The sequence below is a fragment of the Centruroides sculpturatus genome, unplaced genomic scaffold (genome assembly GCF_000671375.1).
Source record: "Centruroides sculpturatus isolate CEXI.00-Female unplaced genomic scaffold, Cexi_2.0 scaffold1171, whole genome shotgun sequence".
Classification (NCBI taxonomy): Eukaryota; Metazoa; Arthropoda; class Arachnida; order Scorpiones; family Buthidae; genus Centruroides; species Centruroides sculpturatus.
Genome location: NW_019385411.1, coordinates 38,199 through 66,161, shown reverse-complemented (window position 1 = coordinate 66,161; position 27,963 = coordinate 38,199). Strand labels below are relative to the sequence as shown.

Genomic DNA, 27,963 nt, shown 5'->3' with positions numbered 1-27,963 from the left:
AAAAATAGAAGTAAATAATTTTCTAAAAATTCAGACTTAAAACAAAATATTCTCAGTATTTCTTCTTTATTTTATAAAATGTTTTTTATCATCATTATTATTATTTATGAAAATAAACAAATTACTTAATATATTAAATTTTAAAAATTACTTTACATTTTGAAACATGGAATAATCTAAAAAATTTCTGTAATACTTAAATGATTAATGGCTAAATTTTTCCTTTTTTTTTTTTTTTATTGACTCTTCTCATCCTATGGATGCTAAGAAGGTCTTTTTCTTTACTTACACATACAGTAGAATCATAGAATCTTGTTTTAACATATCAATCAAATCAAATCAATGTCATTTTAGCTCATTTTAGTGAATCCATAACTCAGAACAATGGATTTTTTTTCTAGCCCATCTATTGTAAACTTCATGTTTGTTCAACTTTTAGTTAATATTTGGGTGTTTCTGGGAATTTGTAGAGTTCAATGATGCACTTGTTATATCTGGGATATGTACAATTGAAGAATTGTAGGAAGAGAGTCAGCAGGCTGATACAATTGAGGAGGAACCACCTAGTAAACATTCTCACGCTGATCTAAGTGTAGTGCCAAAATTTAGCAGTCTATTGAGTATTTCCAAGTTCACTATGTATAAATAAATAATCGACACACGCCGGAAGAATACAATAATAAACTTTCTACAAACCTATAACCAGCGTGAAATAGGTAGCGTAAGCAATTGAACATATTTCACGCTGGTTATAGGTTTGTAGAAAGTTTATTATTATTTCCAAGTTGTGAAGACCTTCCTGACAAGTTTCAGCATAAACAAATAGGCTACGACAATGCTAAAATTAAGTATTTGTTGTATTCAGTGGACAGAAAAGTGGCATAAAAACAAATCAAGATGGAACATGAAGTCAAGTGAAGTGCTAAAAGTCTATGCAAACAAGCCAGTCACAATTGAGCAGCTGAAGGACAACACTTGTCAACATAATTCAACAAACAACACAAGAAACATGTGAAAATGTTATGAAAAATGTTGTTGAAAAAATTGAACATTTGTACAGCAGCTGGAAATGACCATTTGGCCACTATCTTATTCCACATACAATTGAAATAATGAATAAACTATTGATAAAAAAGATATGTATTTATCATGTTTCATCAAAAATTATGTAAAAGCAAAATGCTATCACTTCTTTTATAATGCCCTGTATATATCATAGGAATATCTAAACCAGAGGTCACAAAACTTTTTTAACCGTCGACTCCCAACCACTTTCCAAAGCCTCACATTGACCCCCCACCGTAAAGTTTTATTACAAGTGTATGTGTATGAGCAAAAAAAAAAAAAAAACGTTGTGGTCTCTGTATAAGAAAAAAAAAGGTTGTGACCCCTTAGCCGTATCAACCCCTCAATCGACCCCTGGGGGTCGATATCAACCACTTTAGCGACCCCTGATCTAAACAATTATTCACCAGCTATAACAAATACAAGGAAAAGCTGCATTCTGTACACAGTTTCTATATTGAGAATTATTCTGAAGTATTAACATGACAATCTTGTTTTTTTCCAGCACAATTATTTAATAGAATGACAAATGTTTTTGGGCAGATTTACTGTCCAACTTCATGAATCTGCCAGAAAATGTGTCAATCTATTAAATAATTGTGCTGGAAGAATAAGGTTGTCATATTAATTATTATTAATGGATTTACTATTGAAAAGGTTAATGTCCATTTCTTCAATGGCTGAATCCAGATTTTTTGTCTGGATTTTCAACACCACTGTATACAAGGTGATTAAGTTGTGATTTCACAATGGTCTGAAATAAGAACCACTACTCAGAATGTCTTGACATTTTGTGTGAATACCCATGAATCAATGAAATTTTGTTTAGTGAAGAAAAAAATTTAGTTCAAAACTTTGCCTTTAGGGGGACAAGTCATGCTTTATTACGATGGACAGCAAAACAAAGTAAAGAATATTTTGCAAGTGACATAACAAATGTTCAATATGTTGTCCTTTGTATTCTGATACAAACTGAATTTGCAAAATAGCATGTTCAACAACAGATCTGAGTGTTTATGTAGCAATGTTGTGGATATGATGTGTGATGCTGGCTTTCAGTTCTGCTAAATTTGTAACGTGTTCACTAAATACAACATTCTTTAGTTGTCCACAAAGCCAAAAATCACATGGGTTCAGGTCTGATGAGAGTGCTGGCTATGTTACAGGAAAATGGTGGCTGATTATCCTGTTATTTCCAAAATGCCTGTGATGTGTGCATGTCACCTATAAGTACAGTAAGACCCTGTTTAATGCAGGGGATACATTCCTAGATGAAAAAGCATTAAAATGAGGTCATTTTAACACAGACTAAACAGGGAAAGAGGCACACGTGACCAAAAATAAACAGATTTTACTTTAATTTTAAGTTATTTTTATATTAATTTGCATAATAATATATATTAAATTAGCAGACCCCGCCACGCGTTGTTGTGGCTCAAAATGTATCTGTTATAAATGTATAACACTTCCCCCATTGGGGGAATTTTTCGAAAAATGTCTTCTTAGTGTACATTCTCTTGATGTACCCTATTAAAACGCAATCAAAAATGCAAAAAACCACATCTAAAATACTATAAATAGAAGCAGAGTTCTTTACAGTAAGCCTTAATCCTAACCATCTCCCTTCAGTGGGGGGAATTTCGACACGTATATTATATAAAAACACGTGCATATTCGAATGCAGCATTGTGTCAAAATTTCAAAGGAATCAGTAGGAACAAATGAATATTATACTGTATTTTTATTTATACAGATAGATAAAAGATGATCTGCTTTAGTTCATTTTCACAGAAAAGCAAACTTAGGGCGTTGTACTCGTAGCACCATCTGTTGGAAATAAAAGTATATTTAACCTAGATTATATCTTTTAATTTATATGAATGTTTAATGGAATAATATACAGCCTATGTCCACCCTGAAGTTCCATTCTAAATATTGGCAAAAGAATTTTGAAAATCGGATGAGTAGTTTTGGAGATTACCGCTACATCCAAACTTACTTACAAACATTACCTCTTTATAATATTAGTATAGATAACACAAACATATGCACACAGAAATGTAAAGTTCATTTTTAGTGATGAAGGTTCTGGCTCTTCTGAAATTCTTAATTTTTTTGCAATGAAGTTGTCTAGTGTCATTTGTTGCTTTTTTTTCTTTTACTAAGCAAATGTCAGTAGCAGGAAATCGCATCCAAAAACACTCCTTTCAAAAGTTGGATCATTTGCTACAATTTGATCAACAATTTTGGTTATCATTACCAAACTTTTACTAAGGAAATTTGTACAGATATTCTTTGGGTTCTTCATTTTCAGAATCACTATTTTCCAGTTCTACACAAATTCCTTGTTCTGCCAGTTCTTGAAGGTCATTGTTGGTAAGGCTCTCCCTCACCAGAAAGCTGCAGTAACTCTTCAATATCCTGTTTGTCTACATCTAGTCCTGCTGTATCAATTAAGTTGACAATTTGGTCAATGATAGGCTCTATTCATTGAGAATTCTTGGATACCTCCAGCCATACCTTCTTTCACACTCAGTTCATGCATTTATCAGTTAATTCTTGCCAAGCAAAGTTGATATTGCCTATGGCATCCAAGAAGTTATATTTTTTCCAAAATTGCACCGAACAAACATAGATTAAGGAAAGTACAGCACCAGGATGAATTGCCACCTTTTGCTGATTGGTTTGCATCTGGGAATAATCATATTATATATGAATCAATGAAATGCTGTGTTAATTTCAATCAGTGTAAATTTTGAGCTTTTTTCCTTAGGCTTCAAGCAGACTGTGTTATATTGAACCAGTGTTAATTGAGGTAGCATTAAATGAGGTCTTACTGTAATTTGCATCTCTTACTAGCAGTATGAAAAGTTTAGTTTAAAAATTTGCCACTAAGGAGATCTGTGATGCATATCTCCTTAGTGGCAAATTTTTAAACTAAACTTTTTTCTTCACCACACAAAATTCCATTATTTTTCATTATATAATTTATTATTATTTTTGATAATACTAAAAACATGCTTTTAAGTGGCCTGTAACTAAACAATACTACATGTAAAAATATGTTGAAATAACTTTTTTAACATGAGTTTTTCCTATACTTTTTCAAATATCAAGAGACATTTTTAAAATATTATTATTATAGCATTGAAATTTGATTTTTTGACATAAAAATCTATCTTTGAATCTATCATTTTACCTTTTGATAATTACTAACGATAATTATCAAAAGGTAAAATGCATGTATTTGCCAACACAAAATTGAAATCATTGATCTTTGAGAATCCAATCTAACATAACATAATCAGCCACTATAGCTATCAAAGTTATCATCTGCTAGTTTTGATATATAAATGATGTCAACAATGAAACAAATTTTTCTAAATTTCTTAAGTTTTTTGTCTTTGCATAACATTTGTGTGAGTGGCCAAGGGCATAGACAGTTGATCTATGTCACTTACAGGCACACAATCGCAAAACTGGATCACTACTTTTTCTAGGAGAGCGTTATTTTTAGTGGAATTAGATGATTGTGTAATCACCCTCTTCCTTCCGTCAGGATTCCTGACACCAGTTAATCAATTTTGTGAGACGCAGATTAACACGCATGTGAAGATGATACAGAGATAAACCCTTCGTTTTGATTCAGATACTCGAGAGACATTCTTTTAACAATTATAAACAAATATTTAATGAAACAAAACAAAATTATGCAAATAGAAAATTCAAATAAAGCTTTTTCGAGACTTTCGAATTAAACTGTTTCGAGAGAGAGAGCTCACAATTTCTATCATAATCATACTACCTTGGGGTAACTTTATTTTCTTCTGTCCTTTGGATTTATACTATAGTTCTTCCTTGAATAGGTCTTGAATGGCACATATTTAAATATTTTCTTCCCTATTTACTGATTTAAACTCATTATATAAAATCTTCTGGATTTGACTTTGGGCGTTGGCCTTCAGGAGATGGTATGGAATATGACTTCCTTCTTTCAGATTTTGTGGCAACTCCTAACTAAGGACGTCAGCCTTAGGGAGCCAATATGGAATACGTCTTCTCACTTTGAGAACTTTTGGCACAATCCCCGAATCAAAACTCTTTCTATATTTCATGAGGTTTCTCCAATCAGCTTTTTGGATTTTCTCACGTGACCAGAGGAAAGGGAGATTTATCGAGGGGTTACAATTCCCAGGGTGACTAAGATTTTTAGTAGATAAGGGAAAACAAAAGGATGTTTCAACTTTCCGTTGCAGGAAGTGACTTTTATCAGTTTCCCTAGTTTAGAAAAACATAATTTTCCCACCAAAATCAGACAATATTTTTCGACAAAAATTTTAACTTTTTAATCAATTTATTAATTAATTCCAGGGGTAATTCAGATCTCACATTTGATAAAATTCCAAATTTTGACTACTAATAAATAATATTAAATTTTATTAGATACCATTTCAATATGAAAAATAAAACAGAATATTACATTCATATAGGTTAATATGCTATTCATGCCAAGTAATATTAATTAATAGTTAAAATAGTTATGCTATTAATTAATATTACTTGGCGTGAATAGCATATTAATCTATATTAAGAAATGGAAACTGCGAAAAACCTCTTCTAGTTTTAACTATTAATTAATATTACATTCAGTTATTTCCACTCACCTTTTCAAAACCAGGTTCATTAAAATAGGGATTTTCATTCATAAGTGACTGAATAGAAATTAAAACACTTGATAAACTTTGGGCAGGACTCCATGCAGGACCAGCCCAAGTTCTAAAAATAAATATATATTGTTATATAAAAAGTTTAAATAAACACATAATAATATTAATTTTTCAAGGAATTTATAAAATGAGTTATAAAAAAGTCTTTACCCTAGAATACTTAAACAGACTTTTCCATTCTTATATAAATTTGGATTGAATCTAATCTTTCCTTCACCAGTAGTCATCAACTTCACCCTTGGAGGATGTATTGGATAATCTGGTGGACATCGAATCAAAAAATAGAAAAATCCTCCTTCATATGGAGTTTCAAATGGACCTGTAATCAATGCATGAACCTAAAAAATAAAAAATAAATTTTAAATAAATCAAAACTAATGTTTGAATTTAAATTCAAATTCTATGTTGATTTCAATTTACATTCCATTTAAAAGAAAGCAGAAAACCTGAAGCAGAGCTCAGAAGGAACCCAAAAATGTTTGCTTACATTTATCTGTGAATTTTATTGCTGAGCACCTGGAGGTTTTGTAGGTGTGTTATACTATTTTGATTAATCCAGTGTGAAAGTATTTGAATTATTTTACCAGTTTTAAATAAATAAAGAACTTACTGGATAATGTATAACTAAAAAACACAACACCTTATTAATCCCAGCAATATTTAATAAGATAATAACGTTTTTGACTGTTTTAAACTGTAGTTTAACTGATAAAGGCTGTTTAAAACAGTCAAAAACGTTATTATCTTATTAAATATTGCTGGGATTAATAAGGTGTTGTATTTTTTAGTTTTACCAGTTTTATCTAATTAAACAAAATTTCAGCAATATTTGATGAAATCTTAGAATTTGCATGCTTTCAATATTAATGAAAAAATATATATATATTAATAATAATATATCTCATAAAAGTAATTCTAATAAAATAATAATTTACTAGTTATTAAAAAATTCTATCATATTAAAATTTATTATAAACAAATTTAGCAGTGAATGTATCAGGATAGTGATGTTTAAATTATACTTGATATAAATATGTACTATAATTAACTGTAATATTACTTTTCAAGAAAGAAAAAACAAAGGAATTTACTCTGTTCAGTTTCTATTACATATTGATAACATTAATTCATAAATATAGAAGAATGTCTAAAAAAATAAAAATTGTTGATTTGAATAATGACAAAAAAATTTAGCTGGTTTACTGCTAATTTAGTACCCTTTTAGAATTTTCTCTTTATTCATATAAAATACATTTATATAAATAAATTAATCTCAGAACAATTTAAATATGGCAATTCAATTTTAAACACAACTTGACTATTAAATTTCCTGTTTTCTTTATTCTGAACTCTAGCCAAATCATTCATTTTATTAATTTAATCAATAATTGTATAATAGGAGCCTTTAATATTTAACATTCCACTATTAACCTTTAATCAACTGCTATCAATAAATTCTGTGTGTAGTGTCCTTGTAATCCAAAAAATGATTCTTGGTAGATGACCAAACAGCAATTGGTGAGGTAAACATTACGCTTTATTTAAAATAATTTTTTATTCAAATGAATTTCAGGTTGGTTTATGTTCCCAACCCCTCTTCAGTGCTGTAAAAAATACAAATCAAAGTAAGGTTCATGGCATTGGTAAATATGACGTAAAAAAGGGGAAAGGTAAAAAACAATAACATAAAAAATAAAAAAAACTTACATGTCATATAATGGAACAGCTTAAAATTGTGTTACTATATTTTTATCACATAGGTGTATGACCATTCACTATAATATGAAGAATGTATAAATCATTGCTGTTTAGCACATCATTTATATAAAAAATATAAATACAGATTATTCATTTTAGAGTATCTATGAACACTTACCTTTTCAGTTAATATTAGTGTTGCAATGAATAGTATATTCGGCTTCAGGCCGAATACCGAATATTCGGCCAGGAGCGTGGCTGATAGCCGAATATTCAGCCATATTATTCGGCTTGATTAACGCACGTACGAAAATTGGCGCACAAACCGCATTATGGCAAGGACCCTGCTCTCTATTGGCCCGCTGTCACTACACTTCACCAATCACATTAATTCTTGACAGTTGTAGCGGACAGACAAGAGCATCATGGCAGTATCTGATAAATGATGATATCAAATGTGGACAACAATGAAATGACCTACATGTGTAAATAACGGAAAAAGAACAGAGAAAAACCACAAAGTGAAAATGTGAAAATAAATATGAAATTGAGTTGATAACATAATCAAACAAGTCAAAGCAGCTTATTGGCGCAAAATTTGCGGCCGTCAATGCCAAACAATTGTTGTCATAGATTTCGGAAAGCTAAATGCTTGTAATGAAAGTCACTTAGCGTGCACAGGAGAAAGCCTGGGACCGTTCGGGCTATCAAGCTGTCTCGAATCTGTGAAATCATAACTGTAACATATACCAACGTCCTATCTGTCTCTTTTCTCCGTTATCACCAGGCTATGAATCACGTAATTATAAAACGGAAAAGTGACAAATCGAAAGCATCATGAGCGTGTATTATGATGTATGCATAGGCATACGTGGACTAGAGAGATAGAGGAAAGAGAAAGGAAAGAGCAAAGACGAGCGCTTAAAAAGAATAGGCAGGGTCAGACCCTCAGATGTGTGCGACGATTCTCAAATGAATGTGTGTACTTGTGCTGATCTTTGTAATTATAAATTGTGAATAAATGTAACTAATATTATTTTTTTTTTTTATTTTGTGCATGTTATAAGTTATAAATAAATATAAACAAACAACACTAACCCGATAACATTAAATCTAAATACCAAAATGATTAATTTTTACTGTGTTTTTGTTATTTCTTACTCCTGTTTTTAGGTATTCAGTATTCAGCCAAGTAGTGATTAAATATTTGGTATTCGGCCGAATAGCGAAAAATAGGCCAAATAGGCCGAATACCAAATAGTAACCGAATATTCATTACATCACTAGTTAATATGAATTATTCCCGACAAAAGGTAGAGCAGAGTAAAACTGACAATTGGTGTTATCTGGTGTTCACAGAGTAACAGTATACTGACAAGCAAAGTTATCCAATTCATTCCTAACATTCCGTACAACAGGGTGTGCTTTTAAACAATATTTAATGCATGGAGGTGCACTCTATTAATTTATACCATTGGGGATCTATTGACATGCCTTCTGAAATATTAATTAAGTTATCTTTAGGGTTTTTTTTATTTCTATGTGTTCTTTAAATTTCCTTTTGTATGGGTCTTTTTCTAAATGTAAAACTTTTATATTGTTTTTATTAATTTGACAATTATTGTCACTTGTGTGGTTAAACCAGGGGGAAGTGTTATGTTTTAAGTGGATAGCAGCTTCATGTTCTTTAATTCTTGTTCCTAAAAACTGGCCTGTTTTGCTGATGTAAGTTTTTGGATTATGACAGTTGCATTCAAGTTTGTAAACTGTTCCTACAGTTTTAAGAATATTTAGTTTATTGTTATGTTGTTTATTAATGTTATAATGGATACTATATGATATTTTGTTGGTCAAAGTTGGTGCCAAACTGATATTGTCTTTTCTTAGGATCTTATTACAGCCCTCGAAAATGTTTTTTATATATGGGAAGGTTTTGTATTTTTTGTTTAATTTGTATATCGTATTAAATCTGTTTTCCCAGTATTGTTTTTGCCATGTGTTTAATTTTGATTTAGGATAGTCGTTAAGTAAAAATTTAGTTTCTAACTCCTTTATTTTAACCCCACTTTTTTACGTTATATTTACCAATGTCGTGAACCTTACTTTGATTTGTATTTTTTACAGCACTGAAGAGGGGTTGGGAACATAAACCAACCTGAAATGCATTTGAATAAAAAATTGTTTTAAATAAACCATAATGTTTTCCTAACCAATTGCTGTTTGGTCGTCTACCAAGAATCATTTTTTGGATTACAAGGATGCTACACACAGAATTTGAACATACAGCAACCATACTTTCTACATTAAGAAATGCTATCAATAAACTTTTAACTTAAAGCTGTATACTTTCTGTTATTGAAAATATTTAAATTGTTAGAACAAATAAATAAAAATATATCAAAATAAATACAGATGAGTTAATCAGAATAAAGATACAATCTCATGCTCTGTAAAGATGTTTGGTTTGATTACAATACAAATGTCTTTATAATCATTGCAAACATCATTACACTTCTGTCAAAAGTTTATCCAATATTAAAAAAATTTCTGGTAACATAACTACTGTCAAGTAAATTACAAACATTTATAAAAACAAACCTTTGTAAGATCTTTATCATCTGGTACCACAAACATTCCTGGAGGTGGGTCACTATATATTGTCATTATATCCCTGTACAATAAAATGACAGTTATAAAAAATTTTAAGTAAAATTATGAAACTAAAGAATTATTAGAAATATATTATATTCTATGTGATAAAATAAAAATTTTAGTAAAAATTCAATTTTATTTTCACTCATTACAATTAATAATGTAGAATTTTATCACTTATACTATTATCTTTTGAATATTTCATGATTATAAAATAATATGCTTTATTTTTGTAGTTTAATTGTTTATAGATGATGTCAACATTTGAATTCCACAACATTTAATTGTTACTTTTTTATATTGTCCATTACTATAATTCTGAAAATAATTAATATATAGATTATAACATAAAGTTTATAATACTTATTTTTAAATTAATAATAATCATCACTGAATGTTCTGAAAAAGTATATTTATATGGATATCACAATAACAAAGTAAAATATTCATTTCATTCATATAAAGTACTTATTAATTTAAAGCTAGGTTCACACTGGCATATAAATCACTATGAAATAGATCAGAACTACTAGTTCATCCTTTTTTGGAACTATTTGATCAATTCAATAGGAATTGAGAATATCCAACTTTTTGTCGAACTTCAGTTTCACCAATCAACTTTTCAGAACTATTGTTCAAAATGTTTTTGATCAATCACATTCTAATGCATTTTGTGTTATGTAGTATGATATAAAGTTGTTTAATTAGTGTTTGTTTCATTCTTCGTAAGTTTCATGTGAAAGTGTGAATTTAGCTTAAAACTTAGTACAGTGATACCTCGACTTACGCGAACCCAGAGTTACGTGATTTTCAAATCTTGTCGATTCATCTTTTGTTTCAGCGCCATGCAACTCTTGATTACTCACCCCCCCATACTATTGTTCAGCTTACATGTTCAGACGTGTCGTGTGGAATCGACACATAGCTACAATTTATTTTATGTTATTTATTTCTGTTTGTTATATCTACGGAGACTCGAGAGACTCTATGTGGTGATTTCTTGTAACCATAAACGAATCAAAAGAAAAGATTAACGAGAACATTTATTAGCTTACATACATCCGACTTGGATTTTACACAAATTGGGAAATTATACCCCAACTTACGTGGTTATCGCTTGGTCCCATCTATTGCGTAAGTTCGGGGTATTACTGTATTTCAAAATAAACAATAACTGAAGTTAATTCATTTCTTTATTTTTCACAGTGAGAAATAGATAAAAATCTGAATGATCATTATCTGAATTATAGTTTTATCTGAATGATTTTTATCTATTTTTATATGATTATGTTTGATAAATCATCTGCACTTCAAGTTTGCTGTATCATATGAATCATGCAACACCAATTTAGGTATCTAGTGTAAAAGATACATTTTACTGTGGTTTTATTTTTCATTTATTGATTAATCAAACCAATCAAAGATCATTACCATTAAAGTATATACAGTAATACCTCGACTTACGCGAACCCGGAGTTACGCGATTTTCAAATCTCGTCGGTTCGTCTTTTGTTTGAGCGCCAAGCAACTCTCGATTACTCAATCCCCCCACACTATTGTTCGGCTTACATGTTCAGACGTGTCACACAGAATCGACACATAGCCACAATTTATTTTGTGTTATTTATTTCTGTGTTTGTTATATCTACGGAGACTCGAGAGATTCTATGTGGTGATTTCTTCTAACCGTGAACGAATCAAAAGACGAGATAAGATTAACAAGAACATTTATTAGCTTACATACATCCGACTTGAGTTTTACACAAATTGCGAAATTATACCCCGACTTACGCGGTTATCGCTCAGTCCCACCTATCGCGTAAGTTCGGGGTATCACTGTATATAGGCTTATATAAAATAGAAAGTATCTGTCTGCATGTGCCCCATACAGTTCTAAACCTTTGACCAATCTGGACCAAATTTTTCATACATATCCTACTCTAAGACCCTGAAATAAATATAAGCTACAATAAAATCTGGACATCCCCTAATTTCATCCTCTTAACACTTTATGATAATTTAAGTTTAATGCATTATTATATAATTAATCATTGCATAATTAATGAAGGCACCATACAATCCACGAACAATATTCATAGTGATAATTTGTAAAAATTATAAGAACTTCTGGATTTGGAAGCTCTGCCAAAATAATGCTGTACCAGGAAATGAGTTTGTTTAAAATTACCAAACTTGTAGTATGGTTTTAATTTTAATGTGTCTTTTATTACTTTTTGTCCAGGCAATGCCAATTATATCTGCAGGTACAGTTCAATATAAAATAATTGCCAATACCAGGAAATGTATGCAAAGTTAATTCATGTCAAAAGTGCAATAAAAAAAATTAATGTATTAAAAAATTTTTGAATTTGTCAGATTCAGCTAAATAAATAATCTAAACAAAAAAATGATGTCTCATTATTTCTTTCATAATATAAAATAAAACTGTGCAATTAGTTAATGTTATAAGAAATGTAAAGTAAATAATTAAGTTAATATTAAAAAAATTAATTAAATAGGAATATACGTGGAGGCTTCAAAAAGTTTGTGGAAAAAGTCTAACTAAAAATTGTTTGGAAGGATTTTGATTTCAATGCACCTGAACATTCTTGTACCAATGTGTTATAACAAGTTCAAACATGAACCTTTAAATGCAGGTAAGAATGCAGCATCACCAGTTGAAATTCAGGCACCATTCAAGGAACATGGAATCCACCAAAGTTGAGACCAGAACAAACATAAAGTTCATGGTGAAACTTGGTTAGGAGAATAAGCAAATCATTGATGCTCTGGAACAAGTTTATGGTGATAATGCTCCTAAGAAGTCAACAACCTACAAATGGATAAGTCGCTGAAAGGTACCCATTTTTCATCAGTTGAAGATGTAAAAAGAGCTGCTCTGACATGGTTCAGATCACAAGACCCTCAAGTTCTACTCAGACAGAGTTAAAGGTATCAATGTTTGCAGAAGTGTATTGACCTTAATGGAGCATGNTCACCTGAAATAAGAATCATTTTTGTCTCAAACTATAAACACACAACTAATTTAGGTAGGTATTTAATAAATATATATCTATCAAAATATATGCATATTATGACAAACTTTTACATTAAAATGTGCTGAGAAATGAATAATGATGACTCATACATCACACTTCAGCAAACTGCTGGAGTGTGATGTATGAGTGACTTTTTAACCATGATTTAAATGAATAAGCATCAAAAAAAGATAAAATAATACACTACCATTTCAGTTGTGTGTGATCCCAATTTGAATTCAGGGCAAAACAGAGAGTTATTTAAACCACCACGAAAAGCTGCTTTATGTATTGATTCCATGAGAACTGTTAATACAGATTGTTAATATTAATACAAACTCTATATTGGATATTGAAGAAAATAATAAATTATCTACAAGAATTTTTAAATATTGAAAAAGTAGATTGTCAAGAAAACGGTGTCTAATAAAACACAGCTGTAAATGTAATAAATTCATTGTCAATAAATAAATAAGCAATTACCTATAACCAGCATTAATTCTCTTATAAATGAACATTTTCTTCGTGTTCAAGTGGGGAACAGCCATAAATTTTTAAAGAAATGACTCGCTGGTGGCTGTGTGGAGGGTGTATTTTGATGTAAAATAGATCATTATCAAGTTTATCTTTTTAATTTATATAAACATCGAATTTTTAAAATAGGAAGTCAGTTTGAAGACTCATTTTTTTAAAGAGCTACATTGATCATGCACGTATCTTCAAGATGTGCAATTTTTGAATTTTTGGAAGATGCATTCTTTTACAAACATTCCAAAGCATAGAAACCTGATGATGACCGTTAAAGACAAAAGAAAACGTTCGTTTATAAGAGAATTAATGCTGGTTATAGATACAGTAATTGCTTATTTATTTATTGAATTCTACACCAGTAATATCATGAGGATTATAAATTGGTTGTGCAAGGTTAGGTAAAATTAATGTTTAATAGTTGAATAAATAAATGCTTACTGGAATTAATTAAATAAAATAAACAAACACCTTTCTCTATTCCAGCACAACGTTTAATGCATTAAAAAACATTTTCGACCGTTTTCAGCAATCTCTTCCTCAGTTCAAATTTGAACCATATAACGAACAAAGTATTCGAAAAATACAAAACTTCAAAGCACTTATTCACAACTTAATGCTAAAGCGCATGCCCATACTCATAAAATGTATAGATTAAACCAAAATAATTAAAAATAAACCAAAAAAATTATATATCAAGTAATATTACAAAAACAATTAATAATGCCGCCTATGCGATTGCAACAGTTAATCTATGTTATCATAAAAGGACTTCCAGGCTGTTGATAAACCTTCAGCATCCCTGTGATTGATGCACTGCGCGATCATATGCGCCTTATGTATCTCAACTTTTTCCAGGTGTTTCACCACTTGCGTTGATCTTGTAGGTCTAATAATCGTTGCCTGATCCCAGTATACTGCAATTTCTTGCTACTTCGCAAATGCTGCGAGGACTGTGCTATCAACGCTTCTATTCACTGAGTATTTGTGCTCATCAAACCTTTTCTTCAGGTTCTTCAGGTTCATGCTATGACAGGAGTCTACTCGATACCTATGAAAGACCATAGATTTAACTCTGACCTAATATATATAGGAGCAACAATGCGGAACCTGAAGAAAAGGTTTGATGAGCACAAATACTCAGTGAATAGAAGCGTTGATAGCACAGTCCTCACAGCATTTGCGAAGTAGCAAGAAATTGCAGTATACTGGGATCAGGCAACGATTATTAGACCTACAAGATCAATGCAAGCAGTGAAACACCTGGAAAAAGTTGAGATACACAAGGCGCATATGACCGCGCAGTGCATCAATCACAGGGATGCTGAAGGTTTATCAACAGCCTGGAAGTCCTTTTATGATAACATAGATTAACTGTTGCAATCGCATAGGCGGCATTATTAATTGTTTTTGTAATATTACTTGATATATAATTTTTTTGGTTTATTTTTAATTATTTTGGTTTAATCTATACATTTTATGAGTATGGGCATGCGCTTTAGCATTAAGTTGTGAATAAGTGCTTTGAAGTTTTGTATTTTTCAAATACTTTGTTCGTTATATGGTTCAAATTTGAACTGAGGAAGAGATTGCTGAAAACGGTCGAAAACGTTTTTTAATGCATTAAACGTTGTGCTGGAATAGAGAAAGGTGTTTGTTTATTTTAATTAATAGTTGAAATATAATGAAAAAAGTTCATAGAATTAAAGAGCACATGAGAGACATTACAGCAGACAAAGATAATAAATATATTGCACAAGAACTGTGAACTTAAATTATGTAGTACAACACCCAATGTTTGGAATCTGTAAAATCATATGATAACTATAAAATAGAATCAGTTTGGATTTCTAGGATGACCTGAAACATCAAGTTACTAACTACAGATAATTAACAAATTACTACTAAAAGCTACAGGACAGTCTATCTCAATGTCACAATAAATAATTGCTCATTCCTGTTTAAATTTAAATGAATATTTTTTATATTGCATTTAATGTATTATACATTATTTTTATTCCTTTTTATTTTAACTTTGGCCCACATATTTGTTACATTCAGTGTCTATGCAACTATATTTTATGCCATCTTTCCAAAAAATTTTTGCAATATAGTATGATACCACTCCATAAATACTTGATATACAAGAATTTAATAAGCTGCTTTATTTTATCCCTCTTTCCAATTTACAAGATGAAATATTCAATACAACAAGCAACAATTAATATTTATGATAACAAAATATTCTAATCACAAGTGCAATAAGACTGAAATTTCCACTTCTCTCATCCATCCCTCAGAGATTTCAGTTTTGATGTTCTTTGTTTCATTCACACTGTGCATTTGTTCATTACAAATAGTGTTATTTGTTCTAAAATAGTTGAGCAGTTTAATTAACTTTAAAGTATAGATTAAAAACTCTTCTATCAATGATTACAGTTTTATTTTTATTTTTTTAAATGTTTCATTTACTTCTTCTTTATTTCTGCTTACTTATTTAACTTAAGTTTTATTTTCTCACCACTAAATAAACAAATATCTGATACTTTATGTATAGTACCAATATTAGCTTCTTTTATGGTAGAATCCCAGAAACTCAACTCTCAATAACTTGACATTCCATAAAACTCATTATGTCATCCAAAATAAAAAATGGATAAATGTAATTTCTACCTCTTTTTTGTCATTGTGCATTTTGTCTCCATATCTGTTTAACTGAATATACTGAATATATCATGAGAATGGTTACTACAAATGAAGAGTCTATTGGTATCAAGATTGGAGGCGAAACTATTAATAATATAAGATATGCAGATGATACCACCCTTTTGACAGAAAGCAAAGCAGATTTAGAAAAAATTATCATAAGGGTAGAAGAAGAAAGTGCTAAATTTGGTTTGAAGCTAAATGTAAAGAAAACTAAAGTAATGTCAACTAAAGAGTTAAAAGATTTCATTGTGGATGGTGAAAGAATTGAAGTGGTAGAAAGTTACATACTTTTGGGCTCAAAGATAGAAAGGAATGGAAGTTGTGAAGGAGAAATCAGGAGGAGAATTAATCTTGGCAGAACAGCCATGGCAAATCTCACCAAGATAATGAAAGATAAAGACATTTCCATTCATACTAAGAAAAGAATTGTAGAAGCAATGGTTTTCCCTGTAACATTATATGGCTGTGAAAGCTGGACTCTAAGGAAAAAGGAAAGAAAAATGATAGATGCATTCGAATTATGGGTATGGAGAAGATTACTTAGAGTTCCATGGACAGAAAAGAAAACAAATATCTCAATTTTAGAAAAAATTAAGCCAAGCTTCTCCTTAGAGTCAAGAATCTTAAAACAAAAATTGACCTACTTTGGACATGTGATGCGTAAAGAAGTTTCCCTAGAGAAGACTATTATGCTGGGAAAAGTGGAAGGTAGAAGGAAGAGGGGAAGGCAATGGATAAGATGGATAGAAGAAATAGAAAAAGTCACAGAAATGAAGCTGGATGAGCTACGAGAGACAACAAGGGAAAGATCAAGATGGAGAAGACTTGTCCATGAAGTCACCAGGAGTCGACGACGACTCGATGGAACTTAACAACAAAAAATTTCTACCTCTATAACTTAACAGTAGCATTAAATAAGTTATGGTTGTTCACCAGTAACATTTGATAATAGCATCAATTCTATACATTAACAAAAAATATAACACTTTTTCCAAGGTGCCACTGCAAAACTCCATGATGTGAATTAAATGTCACTAACTTGAAAGTGACATTCAATTCACACCAAATAATAAATGTATTGTAATTAAATAGTAATTCTTTTTACCTCTAAGTCCTTACTGTTTTACATTTCTGTATATATATTGTCTATTTGGACCTTGTTTATTAATAGGACTTATTATACTGGTGAAATTTCTGATTAGCAAAGAGAGGAGATCTTATTCAAAAGTCAAAACAAAATATCTTTATTTTCACCTGTATAATAAGTCCTATTAATAAACAATGTCCAATTAGACAATATATATGTTACCACTAAAGCTCGAAATCCGTTAATGTGTACATTACCTAGCTAATCTGCAGATTAACTAGGGTGATCCGTTAAAGCTGCGAAAATTGTTCAATTTCTCAAATTACCTAGGTAATTTGCAGAGTATCTAGGTAATCTGCACATTAACGGCTTCCGTATCGTTAAAGTTCAAAAGTTTGTTTCTTTCACTTCCTTTCCCCACTCCTTCTTTTTACGTAGATAAATTTAAATCCTAGAATGCAAGCAAGCACCGAATTGGTGAGTAAAATCAAGAAAAGATTCTTCGCAAACCTCTTTAGCGAAGATTTAAAATATAATACGTAGTGTTTTAATAACAAACCAAAGTATGATTCCATAATTGAAGATGTAAAGCAAATAAAAGTTTCCAAGAAGAAAGAATCATCTCGAGATTATCAAATAATTCAAAGGTGTGATGTGTTGACTGTACGAGGCTGTGAAAAACTCATTGAGCCGTTGTCAGATGCGCGAGAAAGGTTTGAAAAAGTTTGTCCATGCCGGAGAATTGTTTGACATTCGATAAAAACTGAAGAAGACCTTGAAAAATTAGAAGATTCACAAGAGACTGTGATTATGAGATCACAGTCAAATCTTACTCAAGAGGACATTCCGTTATCCCCCGCTTCTACAGAATCACCTATAGAAATACAAGAATTTACCGATAGTAATCTTAAACTGCCTTCTATACCGTTGATTGATGATGCAGTCACGAAGAATATTCAGTTACCCTGCACCTCCAAGGAATCGCCTCTGCAAGTTGAAGAAGTCATCACTGAGTTACTCTCAACTTCAGCAGAATCGCCATCACAGTTTCGTACGGAGCCTGTAAAGAGCACTATACAAGACATAGTCTGTATTGTTTGCTCAAAAGCAGCATCAAGTGCTCACAAGTGTAAATCGTGTAATATGTTTGTTCACGCAGTTTGTGGTGAAGTAGATCCTAAAGAGGAAGGGTATGGTAAGAATGTATTGTGCATCATCTGTAAAAAGAATATGGATCAGAAAATACAGCGTGATGAAGCCAAGAAATGTTTAGAAAAGCAAGCAAAGAAAATGTTAGCAGTTTCTAATGCAAAGCACCCAAACGTCGATGAAGGTTTCGCTGTGAGAATTAAAGTACCCGAAGAAGACAGAGCAAAAACTGATGCACGTTCAATTTTAGCTGTGGTTCTTAGTAAAACAGAGGATGGCTTTTATAAACTTGATACTAAAACAGGTATTTTAAAACAATTGTATGCAAAATCTGAATTCAGTGTTTGCAAAGAGAGATTTTTAACGAAAGAAGATGGATGTCCCTGCTGTAGAAATATCTTTACGTCAAACAGCAATAAAACAATCCCTTGGTACTGGGCAGGGTTTCAGAAAATGTGACTGCAAATCTAAATGTACCACAAATAGGCGTGCTTGTCGCAAAAACCAATTGCTACGTAATTCAAAGTGTCACCAATCTTTAGATTGCACTAATAAGTAAGTACAATTTTATCATATGTTTTGCAAATTCATTTCCCTAATTGTAGTAATATTTTAAACCGTTTGATTTTTGTATTAAAGTTTTTTTAATTGATTGATGATTGATTCAATCAACTAATTTGTTGATTGTATTAACTTGATTCTTTAGATATTGAAAATTAAATAAATAACATTATGTTAATTTAAGCGTACAGAAACGTTGCTGTTGTTCCAGCAAAAATCTTATTTTCACTTTACCGAGTGCCTAGTAGGTAATTTGCAGATTACCTAGATAATCTGAACATTACCTAGGTAATTTGAGAAATGGAATAATTTTCGCAGCTTTAACGGATCACCCTAGTTAATCTGCAGATTAGCTAGGTAATGCGCACATTAACGGATTTCGAGCTTTAGCGGTAACATATACACAGAAATATTTTAATTAAAATTTAACTGCAAATAATAGAAATAGTCATTAATAGTACACAGTTAATATTAATATGCATATGAATTTGCACATATAATATCTTTATAAAACTCTGTTATTTAGACTAGCATTGTTGCTATACCATAAAACTTGTCATTTCTGATAACTCATCACCTTAGTCCACATTGAGTCTGTAGAACTCTACTGTACAGTACTGTACTGTACATTATATTCACTTCTCTCATTTCATACTTTCCTTTTATATTGATTAATAACCTAGTCAACAACTTCCTTTTATTCATTTTATTTCATTTAAAATCATGATTAACAGGCATGTAAGTGTTTTGTTGTACTAATGTTATTTGGGAAAATTTGGATAGCATAATTGGGTTATGCTGAAAAAAGATACAAATTTCAACCATAAGAAATAATGGAATGTTCTAAATAGATTTTCAGAAATGAAGTACACTTGCAAATTGGAGTTATATCATATTGAAAACTATTTAAAAAATAACTTGATATTTCATTTTTTTTTTTTTTAATCTTTCAATTCCATTACCTCATCTGTATGTTTGCTGTCCAATTAAATTTATCAATTGCTAAAAATTACTTTTTTCAATTTAATGCAAGTTTTATTGATTATGGAAGCAAAGTGATTTCAAATTATGAAATATGTTAAGATATTAATCCTACATATAAAGAATAATTATTCTTACTTGAATATAAACTTTCAAGTAAGAACAATCTTTAAAGTTTCATCTTGTTCAAATTAATCGAATGAGATAAAACTTAAATGATTCTAATATTTTTGTTTTATTTCTATCATAATTAAATTATTGTGTGTTATACTTTTGTTTGATTTAGGCCAACATTTTTCAATTGAAAAATATTTTTTAAAGTTTACTTCACTCAATCAAACAAATCAAATGTTTATTGATCCTTGATCAAGCTCTTTACAATGAGGGGTAATACACTTTAACTGCTTGTTCAAAGAAAACATATATTGAACATTGAAAATTATAATCAAATTAATTAATATGATAATAATTCTAAAGACAATTTGAGTTTATTACAATGACATGATTGACAAAATTGATTCTATAGAATAAAAGCTAAAAGCTGAATAAAAATTGCAACTACTGAATTAATTATTTAATCAAGATCAGACTAAATATTGTACATTAACTCAGATGGTTTTTATTTCATAAAACAAGTAAAACGGCAAAACCGTATTTGGGACAAGTCTATAGTGATTCTGCTTAGGACTTGTCTCCAAGACATAGTCTTGTCTTGGAGACATAGTGAGTCTCCAAAGACAAGACATGTCTCAGAGACTCACTACTAAGCAGAATCTCTTTGACACTCAAGGCAGGTCTCTTTCTCATTCTCCAGTCTTCTTTGGTATCATTGGGTGTGATCATTGAAACTTTTCCAGCCACGATGCATTTTCGATGAAATTAACCTATCCAATTTCGAAATTTCTCTCAGTTGCGTGTCAGCCCAGGTTGAATTTTTGTCGATGTGTAATGAAAATTTCCCATTTTTGAAAAAAATAATCATAGTTATTGTATCGTCTGAAATTATCTTTTTATTTTGCCCAAACAATATACAGTTTAACCCGATTATAAAGTCAACGGATGTAACAACAACCCTAATATAACATCAAATTTTTATCAGTCCCACAATTTTACTATACTAAATAATGTTAAAAAAAAACCACTTGTAATTACATAAAACTGTTTTAATGTCATATTTGAAGCACTCCCAAATTTACAAAATTAGATTACAAATTTTATTTAACATAGAAGAAACTATGTGTTCAGTCCTAAGGTCAGAGTTCACTTTTTAGAATGACTGTGGGTGGTACTCTCCCCACCTGACTTCGGTGGGGTGAGGTGCCTGTTTGCCTGTTTGTAGAAGAGGGTCTCCATTTTGTATTTTATTCTGACTCAGTTCTTGGTCCCCTGACTACCTACAAGTCTGGATTTTTTTTTATGCACAAATGATTTGGGCACCTAATACTCTGTGCCAAATACTCTTGACATGTACTCCTTCATACCTCTATGCTGGTAACATAAAATGGCAGTATGATTTTATAAACAAGACAGTCTTGTCAAAAACTAAAAAGTTCAAGCTATCTTTTTAATAATTTTCATATATTAATATTCATAAAACTTTTTATAAGTGATTTGTTTTCTAAATTAAATTCAAAGCATAGCTTCTCCATTTGGATTTTCAGTATTCCATTTGTAAATGAATTTTCATATAAGATGGTGACACTTTGAAAAGAAAAATATGAACATCTTAGTGCAATCTCTGCTTAATTTAAGGTCTTTTCATTCCTAAAAAAATAAATAGGTCATAAATGTATTTCATTATTTTTTTTAAGACAGGAGAAAAATTCTTGGTAACCATAAATCATTCAGTTTTAAGTTTTATTTATTTAATGTATTGCATAGACTAAAATCAAATATAATATATAAATATATTTTTTTTTATTTAATAATTCAATCTGTAATAAAGTAGTGTTCACAAATGTTTATAAAAAAAAATATATGTGAATAAAGTTGTTTTATTAATTTACTAAATGTGATTTGTATAGGAAATGACTTTTAAAAATTGATTCAAAAATTTAGAAGTTTTCTATTTCATTTATGTGAATTTGATAATTAGGTATCAAAATAAGATAACAATAATAATAATAAGCAGAGCTTAAATTATATTTTACTCTTCATGAAAATCACCAATTCTATAAATTATTTTATTAAACTCTATTTTATAATTTAATATGTCTAAAATTCAAGAAGTTTAATTTGTATGTTCTGTTATCAATCTAAATCTCTTAAAGCTAAATTTTTTATGTTGTATTAGTATTCCAAAATATTTGTATTTAATTATAATTGTATTTCATCTTTCTCCTGATAGGGATAAATTTATTCTGCTGAAAATGCTTGCAATTTATTAGTTGTAATGTGTTTTAAATAAAAACACATTACAACTAATAGAACATTAAAATAGCACCAAAAGCTAATTTACATTTACTTAAGTTAAAATGCAAAACTATTATTTCTTCATACAATATGAATTATTAAAGGAATAAAGTAGGTTTCAATTATTAAAATCTGGTCCGAGAATTACAAACCATATTTGGTTTTTCAAAATTATTCACATTATTTGAATTATTTTTCTAACTAAATTAAACTTAAAATACATAAATAAAATCATAAATCTATTTTAAATCTAACTTTTACAAAAGTAGATAACTTTAAAAATAGTTACTATATTATCAAATATTAAATGCACTAAACCAACAACTTATCTGCATCAAATACTGCACACACTATCATAAATCAATATTTCTAACTTTTGGAAGCAAGTTAAATATATGTAATCTGACATTCTCAACATATTTAATAAGTCACATTAAAAAATAGCTGTTCTTAATTCAATAAATTTAATTTAAACCATTCATAAATGAACATTCTGCTACAGTTAAAAATTATTATTTGTTGTTATTGAAAATTTAATTATACTTTAAAAATCAGGAAATCATTTTTAAAATTATCACACATAGTTTAAGTAACTTTATTGGTCAACAAAATTGTTACACCACAGTTGAAATATAACTGTGATGTAATCTTCCTTCTTGACATTGATGAGATTTGTAACATAAATTTAAGACATTTACGTATTGTTGTTTTAAATATTTATAGACTATCAAACGTAACAATGCATGGGAATAAATGTAATCAGAGAAGAAATACAGTAGAACCTCGAAAACTCGGCTCTTGATAACCCGGCACTCCGGATAACTCGGCCACACCCTGGCAGGGCAAAAAAATCCTTAGTTAATTATTTCATTATAGACAGCTTTATAAAAGTATAAAAGCTCTCATAAAGTATTTTTCTGTGGTCTGTCTTATCAGGTAAATTACTGTACACAGTGTATTCATTAATTTTCATTTTCATGTAGTAAAGGCTCTATGCCTTCATAAAGGACGTACTTTTCCTTTGTTTAAGGGTATTTGGGCAGTTTATTCTCTATTATATTCTCAAGTAAACAATACATACAAGTACAGTACAGTATTTTCTGAGGAAACACTCTTACTTATTTTTTTTTAACCCATTCCCGATAACCCGGCATTTTCACAAACTCGGCCACCCTTCGGTCCACATTAGGCCGAGTTTTCAAGGTTCTACTGTATATGTAGATTGTGAAGAAATTTTTAAAAAATACATGATTTCACAAACATATGAAATAAACATTTGCTGCTATGAAATCAGTTTTAGTTTAATTAATTGCATTTAATTCTTTGATCAATATTTTCACATTTTTATATTTCAATAAGTCAGAAATTTTGAAAAATACGTAGAAAAACTTTTCTTCTCCCATAAAGAAAACAATTGACTATTGTTAATTAAATACTATTAGTTAGGTTGCGGCTGAAGTTTTCATCTCTAAAATGTGAACGTCGAACGCCGATATCTTGTAAGCGGCACTTGATGTTCAATGTTCACACAAAAAGATGAAAACTTCGGCTGCAACCTTGCTATTGACTATGTCGAAAATCACGATTAGAAATAAAAGAGGAGATCTAAACTCAGCTTATATGTAAATTTTGAGAAGTATGTATTTTATGTATAACTACACACACACAAATTACCCAAAAGAAACTTCTACCAGATCTTGTTTCAGTAACCAAGATTAGATTTTGCCAGATTTCAAACTGAAAATGAAAGAAACTATCTAAGTAGAAAAATGCTTGGAAATACTTAATTCATGCAATTAATTTTCAATCATTTAATATGTTGTTAACAATGACTATTTAATGGGAGAAATTTGATAAAAAGAAAAATAAATAACCTTTTGATTCTAAGTAAACATCTCGCCGACGGTGTTTCTTTACTCCAGTCATCACTAAAAGTTGGATCCCATTTAATGTCTGTTGCAAATACAGAAAGAGTATCATTTTCTTCGGAATCGTTGTTGAAATCACTGTTACTGCTTGACGCCATACTTTATAACAGTTTAAATAAATCACTGAATATACATCAGATTCATCCCACGTGTTTCGAATTAAAACGTAATACAGAAAATAAGTTTATAACTAAAACACTACTGGTTCGCTAAAATTCAGCCTACAGCGCCCTCTAAGCAATTTTAAATTGTCGTTTTTTGTAATTGATAACAATATTCAATAATAATATGTAAAAATATCTACTAATATAAAAAATTTCCAAATATTTAACTTAAATTATAAATTTTATATCTTCGTTTAATAATTTAAATCTCTATTGATCAGTCGCTTCTGTAGGTTCGGCTTGTACCCGGCTGTACAAACCGAATCTACAGAAGCGATTGATCAATAAGCTAATGCTTTAATTAATGTAATCTAATATGGATGTCAGAAAAACCTCAGGAATTTTTCAGGAAGTAGTTCGTCTCGAATATTCGGACCCTGATTTAATCATCCGATCTCCTCATTGTGGGCCTGGCTGATTCCATAGTAGGTATGAAAAAAAGAACTCTTAAACCTTTAATGCCCATGGAACGAAAAGGATGTCCGAGTGGTCAAGGTGAAAGCCTACCGCTCTAGGAGACCTGGAATCGCACCAGACGGATCGAAAAATTCCCAGGAATTTTTTTTAGGGGATGGTCCGTCCGGATATGTCGGTCTCGTCCCTCACCACTAGGCCGCCCCATTGTGAACCTGGCCGAACGCATAATGAGCTTGCTAAAAGAGGCCCTCTCAGTGCCAACAGTGCGGAAAGAGTTTAAAAAAAATGGGGCGAAAAAGAATCAACAACAAAAATAAATACAGTGGTACCTAGTAGGTAGAACGCTAAATTCGGCAAAAGTTCACTTCAAAGTTTGACCTGTGCTCACAGTGAAAAACTGAGTTCGAAGCGTAAAATAAACTTCTAAACAAAGGGTACGTTCGTAAAGTCGAACTAGTTAAATGAGAATGACGTCATCGTTATTCTTATTTCGTTAGACTTTTCGAACGATTCGTCTATAACTAAATACTGTAGGTGTTTCTAAAATCGAAGATATGAATGTTGCTAGTGCAGCCTTATCCGAAATATTTTTCTTAGATTGCTTCGGATGGACAGTTATTTCTATCATTTCACCTTTTAATTCACAATTTAAACACTCGAGTAGATTTAGAAACATCGATATCGTCGGGCGCCATTTTCTTAACGAAGTGAACTAACTTTCCTTAGTCACAGCCTACAATAAGAACAGCCTAGCCATTTGCTTTGAATACGTGTTTCGATTCCTGAGGCGGTTTGCACATAATCCTCACTAGGAGCGCTGATGACCGGACTATTCGATCAAGTGATCAACGGTAATTCTGTTGCAAAGACGTGCTTATGATAGATTTAAAAAAAATTAAAATTTCGAAAATATTTTATATCAAGATACTGGTGAATTTTTAAAAGGTTTGATTTAAAATGGTTCATTGTTCGGTGCCATTTTGTACATCAAACAAATCGAAAAAAGATGGAACAAGTTTTCACGAATATCCTGCGGAAGAGAATTTACGTTTAAAATAACATCTATGCTACATCCATTGATGCTACTTTTGCAATTATTTTATATGCTGTAAGGGTTCGTGCAAAAACTATGTGTCCCCATATTTCCCAAATCTTACCTTCCCCTTCCCATTGTGATCTTTTGTGGCTTTTATAAAAACCCCCTAAAAAAAGCACATGGAAAATTTCAACCCCCCGAAAATTTATATATTACAGTACTTTCTCTTATCGAATTTCTCGGATATTTCAAAAACAGTAGAAAGACATTGCTAAAAACTACATGGGTGTATTTGAAAAGCACTTAATTTCAGCTTTTTAAATACAAAAAAATTAAATACATATAACTCCCCCTTAATGAGAACAAATACGGTTTTAGCACGACTCCTAATTGCAATGAGATTAGGCTATATTTTTTAAACTTTTGTACAATTTATCTATTTATGCTTACAAATTATTTATAGATGGTATAACTAATAGATTTACTGTATAAGCTAACTCTTTTTAAAATTTACAGATGAAAACAGTTCAAAACTTTGGAAGCTAAGTGACTGGTCAGTTGTCTGCAGTAAGCACTTTCTGGAATCAGATTATAAACCATGGTGAAAACTGGGATGGTGAAAACTGATGATTTTTGTAATACTGTATTTTTAAAAATTTAAATTTTGGGTACGTTCGTAAAGTCAAACGAGTTAAACGCGTAAGGAATCGTTCGAATAGTAGTAGTCTCGCTCAGTGCGCATGCTCTGCGATGATGACGTTTCGAACGAAACTCTAACGAAGTTCAAGAAGGAAAGAGTTAGTTTACTTCGTTAAGAAAATGGCGCCCGACGATATCGATGTTTCTAAATCTACTCGAGTGTTTAAATTGTGAATTAAAAGATGAAATGATTGGAGTAACTGTCCACCCGAAGCAATCTAAGAAAAATATTTCGGATAAGGCTGTACTAGCAACATTTGTATCTTCGATTTTAGAAATAGCCATTTAGTTCTAAACGAATCGTTCGAAAAGTCAGACGAAATAAGAATAACGATGACGTCATTCTCGTTTAACTCGTTCGACTTTACGAACGTACCCTTTGTTTATAAAATGTTAATATTAATAAAAATTAATGTAATAAAGTAACAGTGAACATGTTTTTGTATTATTTTTACTATGTTTCATTACTTAAAACAATTGTAAGAATATAAAATATTTTTAAAGTTGAAAATTGTCTTAATGTGGCCAGAATAGGTACAGTACATCTACCCTATTAATTATTGCATTTAACCGTCTAGATAATTATTGATATGTCTATTGTTTTAGATAGTTCTGCAGAAATCCGGAAAAAATCTTAATTAAAAAAATCAATAACTTGCTATATCCTAAGTTTGAATTTCTGTTTTGTTTTACGAATATATGACAGCATATAGCTAGGATAACTTAATCAGTGTGTTGTTATGGTCCGTTGTGTGGCTCCATCTAGCGTGAGAAAATATTTTCGCTTGGACACAACACCTCAATAGGATTTCCCCCATTTGACTAGGCTGTTCTTATTGTAGGCTGTGCCTGAATCTAGTTTCAAGAACTCTCTTGAGTCGATTGCGATTGAACCTCGTTTCAGTCGAGATTCAAACGGTCGAGGGAGGTTGCACCAAGGCGAACGGGGTATAAGGCTCTAGTTTAGTAGTGTTACAGAGTATAATACGTATATTTTAATATATTTTTTAAAAGAAACAAAACCACTGAGAAATGTTACGTGTGTTTAACAACGGGTTCGGAAAACTTTGAAAATGTTAACAACGGGTTCGGCCGAACCTGTGCGAACCCGC

The 27,963-nt window shown here is 30.6% G+C and overlaps 1 protein-coding gene across 2 annotated transcripts in view; it reads right to left on the bottom strand.

The window, feature by feature from the left end:
* The window catches only part of LOC111638681 (ubiquitin-conjugating enzyme E2 Z-like), a 34,777-nt gene extending 9,261 nt beyond the window's left edge, over positions 1-25,516 (bottom strand). Inside the window, exons 1-4 of one of the 2 annotated variants that reach the window (XM_023384430.1) lie at positions 25,446-25,516; positions 10,089-10,161; positions 5,943-6,130; positions 5,730-5,841 (exon numbers count right to left, since the gene is read on the bottom strand). In XM_023384430.1, the coding sequence (XP_023240198.1) occupies positions 5,730-5,841; positions 5,943-6,130; positions 10,089-10,154 (366 nt within the window). In that variant the 5' untranslated portion in view covers positions 10,155-10,161; positions 25,446-25,516. Of the gene's footprint in view, positions 1-5,729; positions 5,842-5,942; positions 6,131-10,088; positions 10,162-24,481; positions 24,756-25,445 lie in introns of those variants that run through there. The other variant, XM_023384429.1, reaches the window with a different exon arrangement.
* Positions 25,517-27,963: the final 2,447 nt, after the last annotated feature.